This window comes from Melospiza georgiana, chromosome 1, assembly GCF_028018845.1.
Source record: "Melospiza georgiana isolate bMelGeo1 chromosome 1, bMelGeo1.pri, whole genome shotgun sequence".
Lineage (NCBI taxonomy): Eukaryota > Metazoa > Chordata > Aves > Passeriformes > Passerellidae > Melospiza > Melospiza georgiana.
In genome coordinates this window covers 130,823,908-130,842,501 of record NC_080430.1, presented here as the reverse complement: position 1 = coordinate 130,842,501, position 18,594 = coordinate 130,823,908, and the positions used below count along the sequence as shown (strand labels likewise).

General features: G+C 42.1%; 1 protein-coding gene across 1 annotated transcript in view; it reads left to right on the top strand.

Moving 5' to 3' along the window:
- Positions 1 to 9,447, top strand: part of GRHL2 (grainyhead like transcription factor 2) — a 53,771-nt gene extending 44,324 nt beyond the window's left edge. The window contains exons 14-16 of the mRNA XM_058031592.1: positions 2,232 to 2,317; positions 7,542 to 7,606; positions 8,838 to 9,447. Of these exons, the coding sequence (XP_057887575.1) occupies positions 2,232 to 2,317; positions 7,542 to 7,606; positions 8,838 to 8,952 (266 nt within the window). The 3' untranslated portion in view covers positions 8,953 to 9,447. The remainder of the gene's footprint in view (positions 1 to 2,231; positions 2,318 to 7,541; positions 7,607 to 8,837) is intronic.
- Positions 9,448 to 18,594: the final 9,147 nt, after the last annotated feature.

The following is an 18,594-nucleotide window of genomic DNA, read 5'->3' as shown; positions in this document are numbered from 1 at the left end:
GGTCACAGGCATTCAGTGGCAGTGCTGCTGCTGAGCCCAGTGGAGCCTTTGCAGCCCTTTTCCCTCCCCTCTGGCTGTGCCTCCCACTGTGGCTGTCTCTCTGCTGCTCTGCCAGCATGAAGGCTGTGGGGCTGCATGGTACACTGAGGCAGGGATCTGATGGGTCTGAAGAATAACTCAAAAAAAAAAAGTGTTGTTTTTTCACTCACATCTGCTGTTTGAGAGAGTTTTTCATCCAGGAAAATTTGTTGAGATGAGCCAGAATAAGAGGGTGTAAGGATACGGATGAGACAGGGACTTCCTAAGGCATCACTGTCACCAGAAGTCATTTGTGGAAGAGTACTCTACTGAATCAAAGCCAGGAGTTTCACACCTGTCAGGGTAAAGAAAAGCCTAACAACCCCCTGTGTGCTTACTAATCCTCTCTCTCTCTGTGTATAATGTTGCCTGGCACACCAAGCACAGCAGAGATGTAAAGCTCAGCGCTGGGATTGTGTCATGTACCCAAGTTTAACCTTGGACCAAGTGATTTTTTTTCTCCTTTCAGATGTATTTGTAATTGTTAAGGCTGGCAGAGCTCCAGATGTTTGTAAAACCAGGAGTTACAGGACAACCCTCTAGTCACAAGGAAAACGTTTACTAAATTAATATAAGTGTTAGTACTGGTAAAATTAGTCCATTGAGTGAGAGCTTGTTCATGTGATTAAGCATATGAGGCATGGTAAAATTTAACTCCTGGTGTGGAATTTTTTTTTTCTTTTATGTTTTGACAGGTTAAGTTGTGACCCAAAGTTGTTTCGGCTTCTAACTCCATTAAAACAATGTTCTCAGGCCAGGCCCCAAGAGTTGCCAAAATATAGGTGAAAAGGATGTGGCTCTGCATGCTGTGGTTGAGTTTCATGGCTCAGATTTTTGAATTAAAGATGCAAAAAACCCAACATTGTCCTCCTGCATGCTTGGTTTTTAGGCCCAGTGAGGGAACTGAACTACCCATTATTTTTTTCCAGTCATTTCAAAACCTGGGCAAAGGAGCTACAATTCTCCACAAATGGGCCTGTGTCCATCCTGCTAGAGTTTTGGCCTGAGAATTAACTTTACACAATTACTTGTATGTGAAAAATACCATCAAATTTTTTCGTTCATCTGTGTGTCATCTATTGAGTTATGTGGTGAAGATATCTCTTGGACCATGAGAATTTGTAGTTTCAAAAGATGCCCATTTCTGTATACGGCCCCCCCCCCCCTCCAAAAAAAAGGGTTACCAATGTAATTTGTCCCACAGACATGACAGTGCATGTGTGTTTGTACCTCATGTGCAGCAGTGCTATTTGAAAAGGCAGTTCATTTAGGAAACAAAATATATTGCAGAACCTGTCTTATTCAACCTGTTACTTATCAGTCATGTGAGATGATGCCTAAAATACTTTTCTAGTGTCTATGCTTACATGCTTTGTACCTGTCTGCTTTGCTTCTGCCATGTTATAGCAAGGTTCCTCCATTTACCTGAACAAGTGTGAAGAAAACAAAAGCTAAAGAGGGCAGGGCACTGTGTCTGTGGACAGCTAACATCTGAGGGAGGAAGAGGAACAGAAATGGCATTTGGGTACCTAAGCAGGTGGACACACTGGTAAATGCCTGCCTGCCAGCTGTGCTCTTGAATGTCTCCCCTGTAAAGTCTGAAATTACTTTGAATTCATTTTTTCCAGTGTTTAATTTCATACTGGTCAGGCCATTTGCAGTTATCTGCCCAGTAATGTCAGAGACAACTATTTCTTTACCTTTTCTTTGATTTTGCTCTCAAAGGCACAGCTAAAGGCAACCAGACTTGCCTTTTTTGAATGTTCTTTCAAGCCTTTTAGATGAAACCTGGAGAGGTACAAGCCAAGACAGAGGTTTAAGAGGACCTAGATTGTGTGTTTTGTCCTATAACCAAACAAGGGCTCAGTGCTTTTCAGCTTCTTTCTGTAAATGGAGATTTAGATTCTGGAAGATAGAGATTTTTCACATTAGATTAAATTTTCAATACTGTATTTTCAATGCAACTCCAATGTGTTGTCCATGTCTAGATCACTGATAATATTAAAGGTACATCTTTTTAAGTGCAAACCATCTTCAGTGCTTCATTTTATCTGTCATGGATTAATAATTGTTTTTCTATTCAGTGTGGGGTATTTCATCTGTGCAATTGACTGAACCTGATCCTAGTTTGATTTTTTTTTTCCCTATTTCAGTGCTTTTGTATGTGAGGAAGGAGACAGATGAGGTGTTTGATGCTTTGATGCTGAAATCACCCACAGTGAAGGGGCTAATGGAAGCTGTAAGTATCCAATGTCCTCACATTGTTTGTCTTTCTTGGCAAGAAAATCTTGAGGCTTTCCATGTATTATTGACATCAACCATTATGTAAAGATGAAGTTATTCTCAAGTGCATTTAAAGCATTTCTTAAAGCTTTCTGGAACCCTGAAATGCTGGCATTTTCCTAATTCAGTGTTATCAGCAGGTTACTGGTTTTAAATAGCATCACAGAGCTGATTATTGGACACCTGAGCTTTGAGGAATTGCAGTAGTTAACCAGTGTCAGGGAAGGAGAGAGGTGCAAGCTTCATTTTCTGAAATGCTTCTTTCTGAACTGATGGTTCAGAGCCTGTTGAATCTTTTCCTGTAATGCTTGTCAGTACATTCCCAGCCTGGTTTCCAAGAAGAGGCCCAAGGATGCAGTGTTTCTGTGGGAATTTCATGTGGCCTTTGTGCAATTGCTGTTCAGCATGTAAGAGGCAGGTGCTGAACCAGTGCAGACTTGTCATTCATATGTTGTCTCAAATTCCTTCTCTAGTCCTCACTTACAGCATGACATACCTGCCACTTGCCTCTTTGCTGCTTCTTTGAGTTGAGGTTTAGCTGTCTTCATAAGAGTTGCAGTTTCCATGTTTAATCTTGTTTATATGAGCTGATGGCTCATGAAATTTGGTAAGGGAAGAGTTAAAAAATAATCATGTGTCTCACTGCTTCAGTGGAGGAATGTGAGATTGACATGTGGGATGCTGAGTTGATTCCAGCCTTGTTTACTTGTAGGGGAGAAGACGGAAATGGATGAAAATGCCCCTAGAGAACTCAGTCAAGTGCTAGAAGTGTGTATATTTATACTCTCCTAAAACCATCACAGTATCTTGTTACATTGACTGAACACTTTTAATGCAGTAAAGATTGAGTTATTTGGTCAATATTTGGCCAGTAGCAGAAGGCAGAAAAAGATTTGTGGGTTAGTGAAGTTGCTTAAAGCACCTTTTTAGATGGGGTTATCTCTGAGGAGAGTCAGTGGCACGCTAAGGATGTCCTAACTGTGCTTCTGCTGATGCTGTTTGTTAGCTGTGACTGCAGCTCAGCTGTCAGGCAGAGCACATGGATAACAAAAACCAGGCTTTGCTTGAAGAGGCAGCAGTTTGATTCATGGTAAGCTGCAACACGATTTCATCTTGTCTTTGTATGGAAGTTAAAAGTATGTTATAATCTGTTCAAGCTAGCATGAATATTTTATCTCTAGTAGTCTGTGCCTCTCCATGCCTGTTCTCCAGCCACCATGTAACAAAAACAAAGCTGGTGCAGAAGCAGGAAGGGTTTCTGCATGCCTCAGTCAGTGCAGCTGCTGACTCACTGGCATGTTTTCGGCACCAGAGAAATCTGATCTGTTGTAAAATGTCCCAGTTCACTGGAAGGAACACATTTAGAACATCTGAATTCTCTTTGGTAGGATATTGTGGATAAAACAATGCCAAAAAGCTATCAAACTGCATATTCTTAAATATTGTCTCTACAGTCATTGCAGCAAATCATGTAATTTTGTAATTGTGCATGTCCTAAATGCGTCATTCTATTCTCAGTATTAAGAATTTAGGAACTGAGCTTCTGAGTATTACAGAGCCCCAGACCTGAAAGGGAGCTCCAGTGATCCTCAACCATACCCTCCTTCTCTGTTTATGGATTTTACTCTTTTTTTTTCTTTTTGTTAGTCATTATTCCTGATCTTTGACTTCTCCCCTAACTTTCTGTTATTAATGATATGGTTTTCTCAGATCCTATGTTTATTTTATTCTCACATATACCCCCATTCCAAATTAACAATTAGATTCCTTTTCAGATATCTTTCTTTTGGCAAATATCTAGAGGTTTTGGGTTTCAGAAATGCAGCATGTCTCAGGAAGCTACTCAGATGTTTGGTTTTTGCTAGTCAGTCTTGATCAAGTGAAAATAGCAAAACATCACATATATGTGTGACTGACCAGCTCTACATCCTGATTTCAGCCTGATCCAAAGTCAGGATAACTGTGGATCTCAGTAGGTACCTCAGTCTTACATTGTGCAAAATTGCATACTTATTCAAATTACAGAAGGCAGTTCAAACTGGGAAATTCAAGCATCTCCCAAAATCTGTCAATAATTAAAAGTTAACAGCTGAGTTCAGTAGATCTAGCTTAGACTATTAGATACCTGCCAATATATATGTGATCTTCCAGCCAGTGTAGGGCAACAGACAGATTATTTAATAGAAATAAGCTGGCAAAGACATTTTCCTACATGCCTTGACTCACCCAGGTATTGCCCTTTCTGGTCTCCTGACTCCAGCAGAGAGCATTTCTGGTGGCTTGTGCAATCAGAAAAACTTGCCATGCCAGGGGACTGCAGCCCAAAGGGACACCCAGACAGGTATTTCAGTGCCACTCAGAAGGCTGTTGCACTGCTTCAGGCATCCTAACAGAAATAAATCTCTGCTCAGAAGATTGACAAATGGAAAATTGAGATGATAAGAAAAATACTGCTCCAAATAAAGACACTTTTTAAAAATTTAATGTAGCCTGCTTGGTTTCAGGTGAGAAATCCTGTAGTTTTGTATGGAAGTTGGCAGTAAGAGGTGGTCCTCCTGTGCTGGCAGCAAACACTCTGAGAAGAGGGTGTTAAGTGAGATGCCCTAGCAGATGCTTGCCCTATGCTTTCTCCAATTCTGCATCAGGACTTAGCACATTTGTACTGGAGAAGGAGGCTCTCCCATACCCCCACTTTAAGCCTTGCTTCCACAGCTTGCTGTTTGGTATAATTGATTGAATCCCAGGGGTTCCCGAGAAATGTGCTTATTCAGTCAGCTGGAAGTCTTTTGCAAAGCTCAATAATCCCTGCATGTTATATAAATCCTACACCTGTCATAGGCAGTGTGACAGGCAAGGCTTTCTCAGCCCAGCCTCTCATAGTTTATGTAGGAAGTGGGGTCCCAGAGTCCCAAACTACTTTGAGCAACATTTGGAATGCATGAGTGTTAGGTATGCCAAATGTCCTAGGGAAGATTTATGCTGGAATGTGCAGAATGCTGTATATTAGCTGCTATTAAGCCTCCTTGGCAAGAAATGTTTTACTCAGCTTGTTTATTTGCATGGAGTCAGTGAAAAGTGTCTTCAAGTGCTGGTCTTTACAGTATCACTGGGCATCAGAGTTAACAACCCAGAGAGGGAGATCATTTCCTTGTCTTCACACACTTGTGACACTTTCTGCAGTTTTGGGCTGCCAGTTTTTCTCCAATGCCTGTTACAAAGGATTTTTTTCAAATGTCTGATGAAATTCATCCATTTTTATTATTGCTTTACATGAAAACCTAAAATTAGGGGTACAACAGAAGCACAGATACAAAAATTCAACACCAGATTGTTTATCTGATGTCATTCTGTTCATGATAAGCAAGACCAGAGGATAATAAAGAGTAAATGCACAGTGAAACATGCTGGTGCAAGCAAAACTGAAGTAGCAAATGTCACCCAAATTCAGTTTTATTTTAGTCTCTGCTAGGTGGAAAACTTAGGGAGTGGATGGGTCTATTGTACCCCATCAGTTATTCCCCTTTCTGTTAGCCACTGATGTATGCTAATAGTCAGAGGACACTGTTTTCAGTGTATGAGAAGTTTTATTGGTTCTTCAGAATCTTGGAGTTCTGCTATAGAATGCCAGTCAGGCTGATAGCCTTGTGCATTATTAAGGGTAGTTTTAAGTACAAAATTGCATCTGGGCTATGATGACAATTATACTATTATAGGTGCTGTAGACAAGTAAAGGCTAATTAATTCTCTCTTTCAGAAAATCTTGGCTGTCTGGATGGGAGCCATGCTTGGTGTTCAACCTGTGACTCTTTGAATCTGTCCTCATTGCTGAGTTTATCCATTCCATTTTCTCTTTTGTGATAATTGCTTTAATATACTTCCTAAAATACCTTTTCTCAACAGAACTCTGAATGCCAACACAAAGAAAGGATTTTACAGTGCCTGATGTTTGCCAGTCTTTAAATGGATTTTTAATTATGCATTTGAGTTCTCTAATGCAAAAGACAAGTAGTCAGCTATTTAGCTGCAACTTCATTTCACTTGGGAAGAGCTGGACACTTACTTTGCTTGGCAATAGAACAACACAAAACATTAATCACTAGAAGAGGGGGAAAAGTTATTTTTCTGTAACTATTTTGCCTTTTGGGACAATCCTCTTCTAAAATGTGAACTGTGAGACCTGTTCCCCCAAAGAAGAATCATAATTTGGAAAGGAAACCTAACTCAGATGAAGGGCCCAGGGACACCATCTTCATAAGCACACCACAGACTCGCTGCAGAATAGACATCCCAAAAAGTTACTAGTACACTGCTGCAAAGCAATGCCAAAGCACCCATGTGAAGTTCTTGTTGGCATGGGCAATTTGTCAGCTGAGTAGTTCTTCCTTCAAAATTTTACTGTATTTTCTGCTTTATTGTTTTAGTTGCTTTAGTAAGAAGTTTATTTTACAAGTCCTTTACCTTGATAACACTTCTCTGTGACATCTCATCTTGTTATCTATACATTCAGATGATGTTTTGTGAATCAGTGTTTTCATTTTGCTACTGTAGTAACTAGACTGAATCACCTTCCCAACAATACAGAAGCTTCTTAGTTCTGTGTGTTTGATGTTGGTAGCCCTCCCACAATTAAAGGTACCTTGAAGACACTTCAGACAGAAGTACCACCATGGAGAGTCCTTGAAATGTCTTTGAGAAATAGAAATGTGTACATTTTTGTTATTCCATCAGTCCATCAGCTCCTGTTGGGTTGCCATGTGTCTGCCTTCTGCCTGGTGGGAGAAGCCTTTGCTTCTATGAGCCAAAAAAAACCAGATTAAGAAACAACAGAAAGATCAGATTGAAATTCCCTGGTAAAATCTGAAGCTGGGAAGAACATTGACTCTTGGAGCAGAGCACTAGGAGATGCTGGGGCAGTTCTGATGGCTTACACCCTATGAAAACTGTAGTATCTGAGTTTCTGAATGGAGACAATTGTGGGTTTTGATTAAGCTGTTCAGGATTCTTGCTCCCCAAGTCATCCTTAAATGAAAGCATGATATGGTTGTAACAGACTTTTCTCTTTAGCTATCCTGTCAAAGTTTGCAGAGATTTTATTTTAATGTCTTATGTAAGGTAAGAGGTGATATTTTTATATTTCTCATTCATCTTTAGTGATATTTCTTTTATTTTTATTATTTCAGATCTCTGAGAAATATGGGCTGCCAGTTGAAAAGATTGCAAAACTTTATAAGAAGAGTAAAAAGGGGTAAGTTAGTTACCGTCCTAAGGATCAATTGCAGGATCCTTTAGAAGTAGTCACAGATCCCAGTTATACCTGGGGCCTCATGATGCTGGGCAGTACAAACTCTTTCAGGAGACAAACCCATGTGCTTGAAATCTTCATGTCTATGGAGACTGTAAGGGATGGCAGAATAGGAAACATGGATCTCCAATCTGTGTCTGACCAGTATTCATAAGCTTACTGTGAAGGAAGGGTTTGTGGATAAGATATATGGGTAAAGTCTGTTTTGTAGACAATATGCTTAATAACCTTGTGGAGGGCCATCATGGGAGATGCTGCCTTTGCTGTGAGTGCAGTGTGGAGTTTTCCTGCAGTGTTAGGGAGAAGTAGGCCACTGTCTTACTCTGAAAGACAGGCAATGTTTGCTGCAGCCATTTCAGCTGAATAAATTTAGACATGAACATCACAGCTGGACTTTTAGAATAGCTAGGCTTCTGCTCCTTGCCATAAAACTAAATCTCTCCACTTCAACTGTTTTTTAAAGTTCTATTTAACCACAATATTGTAGCAATATAATTTTAAACCAGTAATTTATTTTCAGCTGTAACTAGCTTAGGGCATTGTTGTCTGGGAATTTCTTTAGCTTTTGAGAAGACAGGTGAAACTTCTCATGTTTTGCTTCTTTCTAAGTGACAGAAGAAACACTTGGAGGTAAAGAGTGAGGAAAACACTCATATACACTTGTAATTGGGCATTACACAATTACACAATTGTGTAGTCATTGTTGATAGTCTCACATCTAAGCTGAGTTCTAAGTCTGTGAGCTGTGTGCAAAGCACAAATTCCACTGCTCCCTGTGCTTCCCTCCCACCACAGAGGTGCAGCAGCTCACATGGTGTGTCTGAGGAGTAGCACAGATGTGTCCCTGTGGGAGCCACCACCAGGCACAGGAAGCACCAGCTAGCTGGGTCTGCCAGGGATCTGAAGTTCAGCCCATCTGTAGGTAGCCTAAGTGTGTTAGCATCCCAGCACTGGCATGTCCCTTAACTGCTCTGGCAAGGAGCAGCCTCTAATCCAAAGACTACAAGGGACTACGGGGCAGATTTTGCTGGTAATTCCTACTAGTGAGCCTGTACTGGCGTGTGCTGGAGTCTGGTTTGGTGTTGTAGAGAAGCAAGTACACGTGGCAGAGTGTAAAGCTTTTCCTTTCAGTGTCCTGGTACATAAAAACATTGATTTCTGCCTTTGTCACCAGCATCCTGGTAAACATGGATGACAACATTATTGAGCACTACTCCAACGAGGACACATTCATCCTGAACATGGAGAGCATGGTTGAAGGCTTCAAGATCACACTGACAGAGATCTAGCCTCAGGCAGAGCCATTTTGTAAGGAACCACAGCATTTCATCCTTCTTGGAAAGCAGATTCCCCATAAACTTGACAGACATTGATCAGAGAAACTGTTACAAGACTGCATTGAAAATACTGTCCATTCTGCACATCTGCAGCCCCTGCAGATATAGCCTTGGGTTTGTCAAGGACAAGGCCATTCACAGTAACCTGGTCCCCTATTTATTGTTCCTCACTCTCTAGTGTACAAGCAGTTACCAGCCCCCAGATTTGTAACCAGATGACCCACTGCAAATGTGAAATGCAGCATTTTAATCCATACTTCAGTGTGGATAAGCTCATTCTAAAACACATTCAGTAACTACGCTGGTCTAATTTCAGAAATCTGGTATAAATCACTTTACCAGTAGTTGTCTCTGTCATTGCTAAAAATCTGTTGCAGCGCTAAAGATGGGCAAAGTGGCTGACAGTTCACTTGCTCAGACTGATCCATATCTCTCTCTACTGTATAGTCTTGCCAAATACCTCTGGTAGTTCTCAGCATGTAGCAATGAGGACTTGTAAGTAAGGCATTCAGCTACAAATGTAACTTGTAAGTAAATGGTAAAGAAACCATTTTAACCTTGTATATAATGTTTATAATATGCAATAATATATTTTAACTACTGTATGTGGGCATGTTTACTGCCACTATGTTTTTGTATGTATTTGGTTTAGGGTTTCATAGAATTTTTCCTAGAGGATTAAATTGCTGCAATCTGTTAAAGAGTGTGTACTGAGAAGCTGATAACTGAATCTGTACTCATATGCTCCATTCTTGCTCACACAATTGTATATTGAAATATTAGAGCAGACTCTGCTACTGGGTCTTGGATGCTCTGGCATAATGGGGCCCACTGTAGGTGCCCAAGTCCCAGCTGTAGAACCTGAGTCTCCCATCCAGCTGGAACAAAATCCAAGAGACACCGTGTGTCTGCTGCCTGCTTTGCCAAGAAGTACAGAAGGGACTTCCTGGTCGTCTTCCTTTGATGAAGCAGAGGCTCCTAAAGTGGTGTCTTCTCAAACCTGTGGTGGGAATGTTCTTTCTGCAGCAGCCTGTGCATCAAAGCATTCCTCTAGACTGTAAGAAACAGGATTTCAGACTCTTCCTTTTAAGTGTATTTGCTCTTGTATCTCCATTGAATGATTCAGCTGTGATTCCTAGGACACTTGGGTGATGTATAAGCCTGGGCTTGATGTAAATATTTTATCAAACTGGAACAATTTTTCCACTAGAAACTGAGTATCCCACAACTGAGGAGTGGAGATTGGTCTTTCTCTCAAGGGCTGCATCTGAACCCAAGTTGAACTACATGGTTATTCCATCAAATTCCACACCTGCCTTATGAATTCTGTGAAGAGATAAAGTTGTGCAGGCTAAACTCATACCAGGAAAGGGGTTCAAGGCCTGAATGTCCCTATGACATCCAAACCCAGCATCTCTCTCTCTCCATTCCATCTCCTCTGGCTGTTGTGGAGAGCCCCTCACTTAGCATATAATTCCATAAGTTTCAGTTGCATTTTATTCTCTACCACTGTGCATGGATCCTGTATGACAGACAGAAGTGGGGTCCTTTCCTACATGCAGCCTTTAGAGTTTATTCTTTTCTTTCTAAAACTTTTTCTCGTTTAGTTACACAACCTTTATTATTTGGTGGTTAATGGCAGAAAGAAACACTGCCATGTTTAACAGGGCTCATGTGTGGACCTATTTACATTCAAGCAAAGTAGCTGGGATAACTGACCAGTCTAATTTGGCCATATCTGCATGAATTGTCCTGTAAGTTCATGAACACTTTCTTAACTTCATTAGCAGTAGCATCCCATTAAAATCTCTTCCTTTAATAGAAATGTTAAGTACATGTCAAGGTTTGTGTGGGAGCAGAAGCTATAAAGGGTTCAGGCTGGTAGCATCAGCACTAACATACCCAGAATTCACATATGCCTGTAAAGTAAAGTGTATATTCTGTCTTTCTCCCGCCCTTTTCTTTTGTCATTCACTCTTTCCCCTTCTGATGCAGAGTTCTGTTGTGATTTCCTTAACTTTATATAAAAATGCACTCCAGCAAAGATGCTCTTGCTATGCTGTTCAAGAGCAAACAATCTGGGAATACAAGAGATTTATGATGGTTCTGTTTGTTTCTACTTGGCTCAGACTGAGATAAAAAGTCTATGCTGACTTATCCCAGATAATTTTTTCTTAAAGAAAAAAATAGGACAGTTGATACAGGAAGCATTAGGGACCAGCACACAGGACTGTTAAGCAATACTGTCAGTTCTTGTATTTCTCTGTTGGTGTTTGGAATCCTCAGAATATCATCTGGGATCTCTCAGCTGGTCAAGATGTCTGGACAGATCTCTTGGGTGCTGCAGCATCCTGTGATGAGGAGCAGTGTAGGATCAGTGAGAAGTGCAGTGCTTCAGGAATACTGGGAGTTAAGGAGTTTTCCATTGTCATTTTAGGAGCTTTCAGTCAGCCACTGTCCAGAAAAGGAAAGTTGCTTCCAAGATTAACTGAAAGCTATTCTAAATACATCTTAAAGTGTGCAAATTCCTGATAGTAGAAAGCTAATACTCCTGCCTTTAGTTCCTCTTACAGTCTCAGTGAAGTTATCAGGAAGGTGCCTAGATTGGTGGCAAGATTATTTTAAAACCACAACTAGAGCTAGGTAGGGATGATCAGCCTTTACTTTATCTGCCAGGCTCTGAGGGCTTTGTTTCTCTGCTCCAGATGCAGGTGCCTCACAAGCACTGAGTATCTGTGCTGCACCCCCTTCAGTTGTAGTTGTAGCATCAGCTGCTGGAGGAGCACTGAACCTTGGATGCTGCTTGTGGCAAGCTCCAAGCTCTCAGGCTTCACCTTTTTGGTCCAAATCAGCCCATCAGAGTAGTGGGAAAGGGGCAAGAGTGGTATGAGTAATGCAAACTTCTGAAGCAGTGGCTGCCTTGTGCCCTGCTTGACTCAGATATCCTGAGGAGTACACAGTGCTTACATGTATATTGTTTAAAATATGCATGTTGCTTTTGTTTGATAAAAAATTATTGATTAATGCTGGGTCTTCCAAATATTATGAGTTAAATGGAAGTAGGATTTGTCTACTGTTCAGCAGGGGACAGGAATATCTGTCTTGCCTCCTTTGTCTCTTTGTGGAACTGCTGTGGTTGTTTATTTAAAGGAACAAAATTCTCATTTCCTTCTCTTCTTCAAGACAGCAATCTTGAATCTTAATTAGTACAGCCTGAAGAGTGGCTTGCTGCTCAGTGCATTTTCCCTATGAAGAAAATGCAGTGTCTGTAGATGTTATGTTTTGAAAAACTCTAGAGATGTACAAAAGGAGAACTTCTAATTTTGGTTCCTGCTGCAGATTTGGCACTTTGTCCGTCCATTTGATGTTTTATTATGAAATCCCATTCAAATTCTCAAATTCTAGTTCTTTCTCACAGTCAGGTGCTGATATTCCCAAAATAAAGTGCATCCCTTGCGTGAAGTTTTGTGGGTGTACTATGATCACCCCATCAAGATGTTTTGGAGGATTTCTAACAGAGTGTAAACTACAAAGAAAAGAATGGTTTTTTTCATGTGTGTCCTGTCTCACAAAGTTTTTGGTCAATGGAATTCAGAGATCAAATGTCTTTCTTACATATTTTTCTTTTTCATTCTATGAATTGTTTAAATGTAAATTAATTCAAACAATTAGTAAAATCTAAACTCTCTAGCTGTCAGAGATGCTGTATATTGATGGAACTGGAAAGGAGTATCTTATGACTTATAAAATGTAAAGCTTATTAAATGTTTATATGCTCTTCCATTTCCTATTAATTGAGACAAGATACAAACAAGAATGTTTGTGCCAAAGGTTGTGACAAGCCGTCTTTCTGGCAAACAAGGAAACTTAATGTATAAATAGTGTGCTTTTATATTAAGAATTAGCTCATGTAACTTAATAGTGTTGCAACTGGGAGAGGGGTTTGATAAACTGTAAATACAGTTATTTTATTTTTTGTACATTTTTAAGAAGGAAAAAAATAAATATTCCTATGTATGAGACAATATTTCTGTTGCTGTGGTGTGTATTACTACATCTCTCCAGGAGGTATCAATATGTACCAGTACCTGAAGGGGTGCAGAGAGGATGGAGTCAGGCTCTTCTAAATGGTGCCCAGTGACAGGACCAGAGGCAAGGGGACACACACTAAAACACAGGAGGTTCCCTCTGAAATCAGGAAATGCTTTTTACTGTGTGACTAAGCACTGGAGTAGGGTGCCCAGAGAGGTTGTGGAGTCTCTATCCCTGTAAATATTTAAAAGCTGCCTTGACATGGTCCTGGACAACCAACTCTGGTTTGCCCTACTTGAGCAGGGAGATTGGACCAGATGAACTACAGAAATTCCTTTCAACCCCAGCTGTTGTGTGATTCTGTGACATGTTGGAGTGTCCTGGGAACCTGGCTGGAAGCACTGACAGTAGCTTCTTTGTGACGCCTGGGCACCTGAGTTGAGATCCTTACCCACACCTACTCCAAAAGCACTGAAGCGTACCTGGCCGCACATCTTGCAGTAAGACATTTTCATCAAACATTTTATTCTCCACCAGTTCAGTTTGGCTTTTCAAACAAGATTCAGGAGGTGAGAACATCTTAGTAGGTGGGAAATTGCTAGGGAAAGCATTTTCCTCAGCAAAGGTTGATTCCCCAGGCAGTAGCAGGACAGCCCTGTCTTACAGTGGGGTGCAGGAGTTCAGTGCTCTGGATGAGCAGTGCAGGCTGAGCCAGGATCAGCTCCCATGGAGCCCTTTAAGGTAATCACATTTCCTGGGCACTGCCTGTGATAGATGTTTAATTATGTTTTATAGGAAGTGGTTTTACTGAGTGGCTCTTGGGATGCAAATGCTTTAAAGCTGTGTGGTTGGCAATGCTCCATCTGCAGGGCCATGGAGGGGTGAGGAGAAGTGTGTGGGCTGATGGGAGCCCCTGCACCCACTGTGTGCTCCGGGCTTGGGCTGTGCCTGGCATGGCTGAGCCAGGCTCCAGCAAGGTGACTCAGGTCACCTTGATTAAAGGTCATTGAGAAGGACTGACCCCTCTTTAGGAGCAGGAAGCAAAACTCTCCACCTCTAGCTCCTGAAACTTCTGGGGACTCACTGGAGCAGCAAAGCTGTCCCTTTCGGCACCTTCTCAGTCTCTTGGCTCAATTTGTGCTGCAGAAAACACTGACGGATTCTGGAGCACGCCACTTCCCAGATGGAGCCATGAGCTGCAGGATCACAGTTCCCTCCTCCCTGAGGTGGGAGCTCCATTCCGGGATTGTGGGAGTGCAACTGCTCCAGCGCCTGGGGCAGATGCCTTTGCACAGTGAGAGGAGGGACAGCAAGGGTGGTAAGTGGAGGATTTTAGCCCCCCTGTACAAATAAACACCTCCTTACACCCAGTCTTTTTATGCTAAATCATATAATGGCCCTAAAGGGAGGGTGGGGGGAATGTACATCACGGGGAGTCTGGCACACTGGAAACTTGTGTAATAAAGTTTGCACTGAGCACAGGAGATACCTGAATACTGCAAATGATGCTTCATTCAGTCTCCAGCCTGTCTCAAGCTCAGATTAATGTGCAGTTCCACAAATAGGCATTTTTGTTTAATCTGAAGAGGAAGTAGGCACTGGTTTCTGTTACTTTCCGGTAGGCTTTAAACTACTTTTTGGACTCAGCTAATCCCAGCTCCAAATTTAACAGAGGTGAAAATTTGGGGAGCTTAAGGAGCATGCACAGAAGCATCAGCCAGCCCCCTCCAGAGCTTGTCTGAGGCTGGCAGGAGTCCCTGCTGTGACAAGCTCTGCTGCTGCCTCACCAGCCACATCTCAGAGCAACTAACCACAGCTACATGCCCATGCTCCCTTGGCACATCCTGCTCCCATGATGCTTATCATTTTATCCCCTTATCATTAGGGGATAAAAAACTCCTCTAAACCTGGAGAGAGATTTATCTATCACAGGGAAAGTTGCTGTCAGTCAGCTAAGCTGCTCTTTCCAGCTTCAGAGTACCAGAGCTCTCAACTTTGTGCTGTCCTTCCTTTGCTTTTATAACCCACTCCATGATGTCCTACTCCTTGCCCAGCTGCTGGCTTTAGCTGCTGGAACAAAATCTGTGTTAGCAGTGGAGCACCCAGCCGGCTGCAGTGTGCCCGTGCCCAGCTCCAGCCCTGGCTGAGCCCTCCAGACTGACTTGCACAGCTCTGACTCTGTGCCCATAGCAGTGAGCAGGACAGGAGGGCAGCAGGCAAAGGCTTCTCTGGGGTTTTCTCCCCAGACCAAGGAGCTACGTGAGGCTTTAGGGCTCCACCATGAAGGGAGTAAAGCACACGGCACATCATCACTAGCTGCAGCAGAATGTTTATTAGTAGGAAAGAACATTTAGGGGATTTCAGTAGGTGAATTTTTTTGAACTGTTGGTATCCACCACACATTGGTTTTCATCAAGATTGTTCAAGGTCACATATTTATATAAGAAAGCAATAATTAATATTTAGGTGCAATCAGTAATTCCAGTATGAAAAAGCACCGTGTCACAAAACAATTTACAATACAAAAGTCTTCAAAATCTAACATTTAAAAACAATATATTTGTTCAACAGTAATAACAATACAGTAAAAAAATTTTTATTTCCCTTCAAACAATACTGCTTATATATTTTGGCACTCAGAAAGAAACTGTCACAAATGTGCCTTTTTAGCCACACAATGCTGTTTTGTGAGTGTCTATATAACAAGGAAAAACATGCTTTTGAAGTCAGTCATTTTGCCAGGTGCAGTTTGAACTGCTTTCTCCATTAAAAAGGAAAAAAAAATAACCTGAAAGAAAAATAACTCCTAAGCTGCAGCATGTCTTGTCTTTTGGCCCACGACACAATCTGGAGAAGCATCTCAGACTCAGTCTATCCAGTAAGTCAACCCTGCCTGAAAGACTGGATCTGAGCCCCACTTCATTCTCCAAACCTGACAAGAAATGTAGACCTAAGCCATTCAAATGGTCCTACCTTTTAGGGACTGGCCCCAAGTTCTTCTTATATTAAGCACCCCAATAAGATTCTGACCGTAAAATTGCTGCTCAGGCTCTTCTTTTCCTTCATTCCCCTCAATTTTAGTTAATTCATTTTAAAGTCACTTGCACAAATTGTCTTGCAATGTGAGCCCACTGTTGTTGTGCTGGCACAGCCAGCAGTTCCAAGGAAAACCACGTTCCTAGGAGAATGCATTGGCTGAGCCACGGGGTGAGGGAGCCCGATGCCAGCGGGGTGCCCGGGACAGGGGACATTCCTCCCAGGTCTCCTCTGGGGCCAGGGCTGGCACACAGCGTGGGAGGGAATCACACAGCTTGAACTGAGAGAGGGAAAGACAAAACTAGACTTTTCAGGAAGAATTCATCTCCACTCCAAACTGACCCCTATTAAGAGAGGAACGCAGGTGCTACATGCCGGGTGAAACACCGGTGCCTGCGTGCAGCTATGGCAGCCCCTGGAAAGGGCTGATTCTAGTGAACATGCAGTCCTTGGTGCTATCTCTAAAAGCTGAACAACAACAAAAAAATTTAAATAGTTTTTACATCTTACATCAAAGATGCCACTACAAAAACACAATAGTATCACACATTAATTAGTACAGTCTTAAAAATGCAAACCCAACGCTGGTAAGACTCCCATACATTCCGCATATCATATGTACAGAGGAGAAGAGCTTCTCGAGAGGAGAGGACAGTCATAGAGAGATAATTTTCTGTTTTTTGAGTACGTTGCATAATACAAATACATTATCAGCAGAAGAAAACTTTATTCTAACACTAAGAGCTCAGGAAAGGTCCTAACTGGAAGTTAATAGCTGGGGGAACCGTGCACGTGCTGGGGGGCACAAAACATACACAACCCTCCGCCAAATTCTCCGTCTTCTTTGGTGGCCTGATCATCTACTTTCCTTTTATCAGGCAGGTTTGACACGTTGCTCTGTAGGTACAGACTCCCAAAGCATGGAGCAGCACAGGGCCACGTCCCCAAAAGCTGCCCCTGGTGTGCCTGGAAGCCACTCGCCTCCACATGTCCTTCCCATGGGCTTTGCCTGGCAGAGAACCAGCTGGAGACCCAGGATACCACCAGATGAGCTTACAACAGAACCAGGGGGGGAAATTAACACATCACAACAGCTAGAGGCAACAACACTCAGGACACTTGCAATTCTAGACAGCTGTAAGAAAAATATGTGGACCAAATTAATTTAATTCATAGTTGTCTCTCTCCTTTCTGAATAGTAAAAGTCTTCCTTAGGATATGTAGGTTTGCTTACAAAGCATTCATCTAGATCTAGAGAGGTATCTAATTTTGCCAAGACACAGGATATACTGAACTCCATGCTGCTGCAGTGAGTCTGCTCGTAGTAGATCATTACAAGTTCGATTTGTTGTGTCTGTTCTGTGCTGCAATGAGGCAACAGCCTGAGGGAACAGGGAAAGCTCTCCCTGTGGAATGGTCATGGACCTAAATAGGAACTGGGCACTTTGATCCATTCAGCTCTTGGTCATGTTTTATCTCAATTTATTAGTTTCTGCAGCATCAAAAATACCTGCCCAAATTTAAACAAATTGTTGTGATTTAATCCCAACCAGCAACTAAGTCCCACAAAGCCACTCATTCACTCCCTTCTAGTGGGATGTGAAAGAGAATTGGAAGGGCAAAAGTGAGAAACCCATAGGTTGAGATAAAGACAGTTTAATAGGGAACACAAAAGCCCCATGCACAAGCAAAGCAAGGCATTCATTCACCAGTTCTCAGGGGCAGCCAGGTGTTCAGCCATCCCCAGAAAAACAGGGCTCCATCACAGGTAGTATGACTTGGGAAGACAAATTACATCACTCTGAACTTGTCACCCTCTTCCTCCTTCTTTCCCCTACCTCTTTACATGCTGAGCATGACACCATGGTCTGGGGTATCCCTGGGGTCAGCTGCCCTGGCTGTGTCCCATCCCATCTCCCTTGTGCAGCCCGAGCTCCCTTGCTGATGGGGTGGGAAGCTGGAAAGTCCTTGACACCATGTGAGCACTGCTCAGCAATAATGATAACATCCCTCTGTTATCAACACTGTTTCCGGCACAAATCCAAAACTGACCCTCATTCTAGCTACTGTGAGGAAAATTAACTATATCACAGCCAAAGCCAGCACACAAATGTGTAACTACTTTTGCATCCATCACATCACTCAGCAATATTTAAAATCAGAAGGTATTAAGTACTCCTGTCAGAGGAAGACAATATTGGTCACTTCAGGTTCAAGAGAAAAATAATGCTGAATGAATACACAAATATTAACTACAAGACTGCTTGGAATTGAAGTGAGCAAGTGGAAGAAATAAACATATCGCAATGCAGCTCAATTTGTCTCCTTGAAGCAAGTGTGCACACAAAGAGAATCCCTAAGGTAATTAAGCTCTTCATTTTTACCAGGCACCATGTGCCCAACTCACTGTAATTGCTCAGTCAGTTCTGCTCCCGGGGTCTTTGGGACTTCTGCATAAGAGCTGAAGGACCAGCAGGGCTAATCTAAGAGGATCCAAAATAATGAAATAAATCACAAACATGTCTG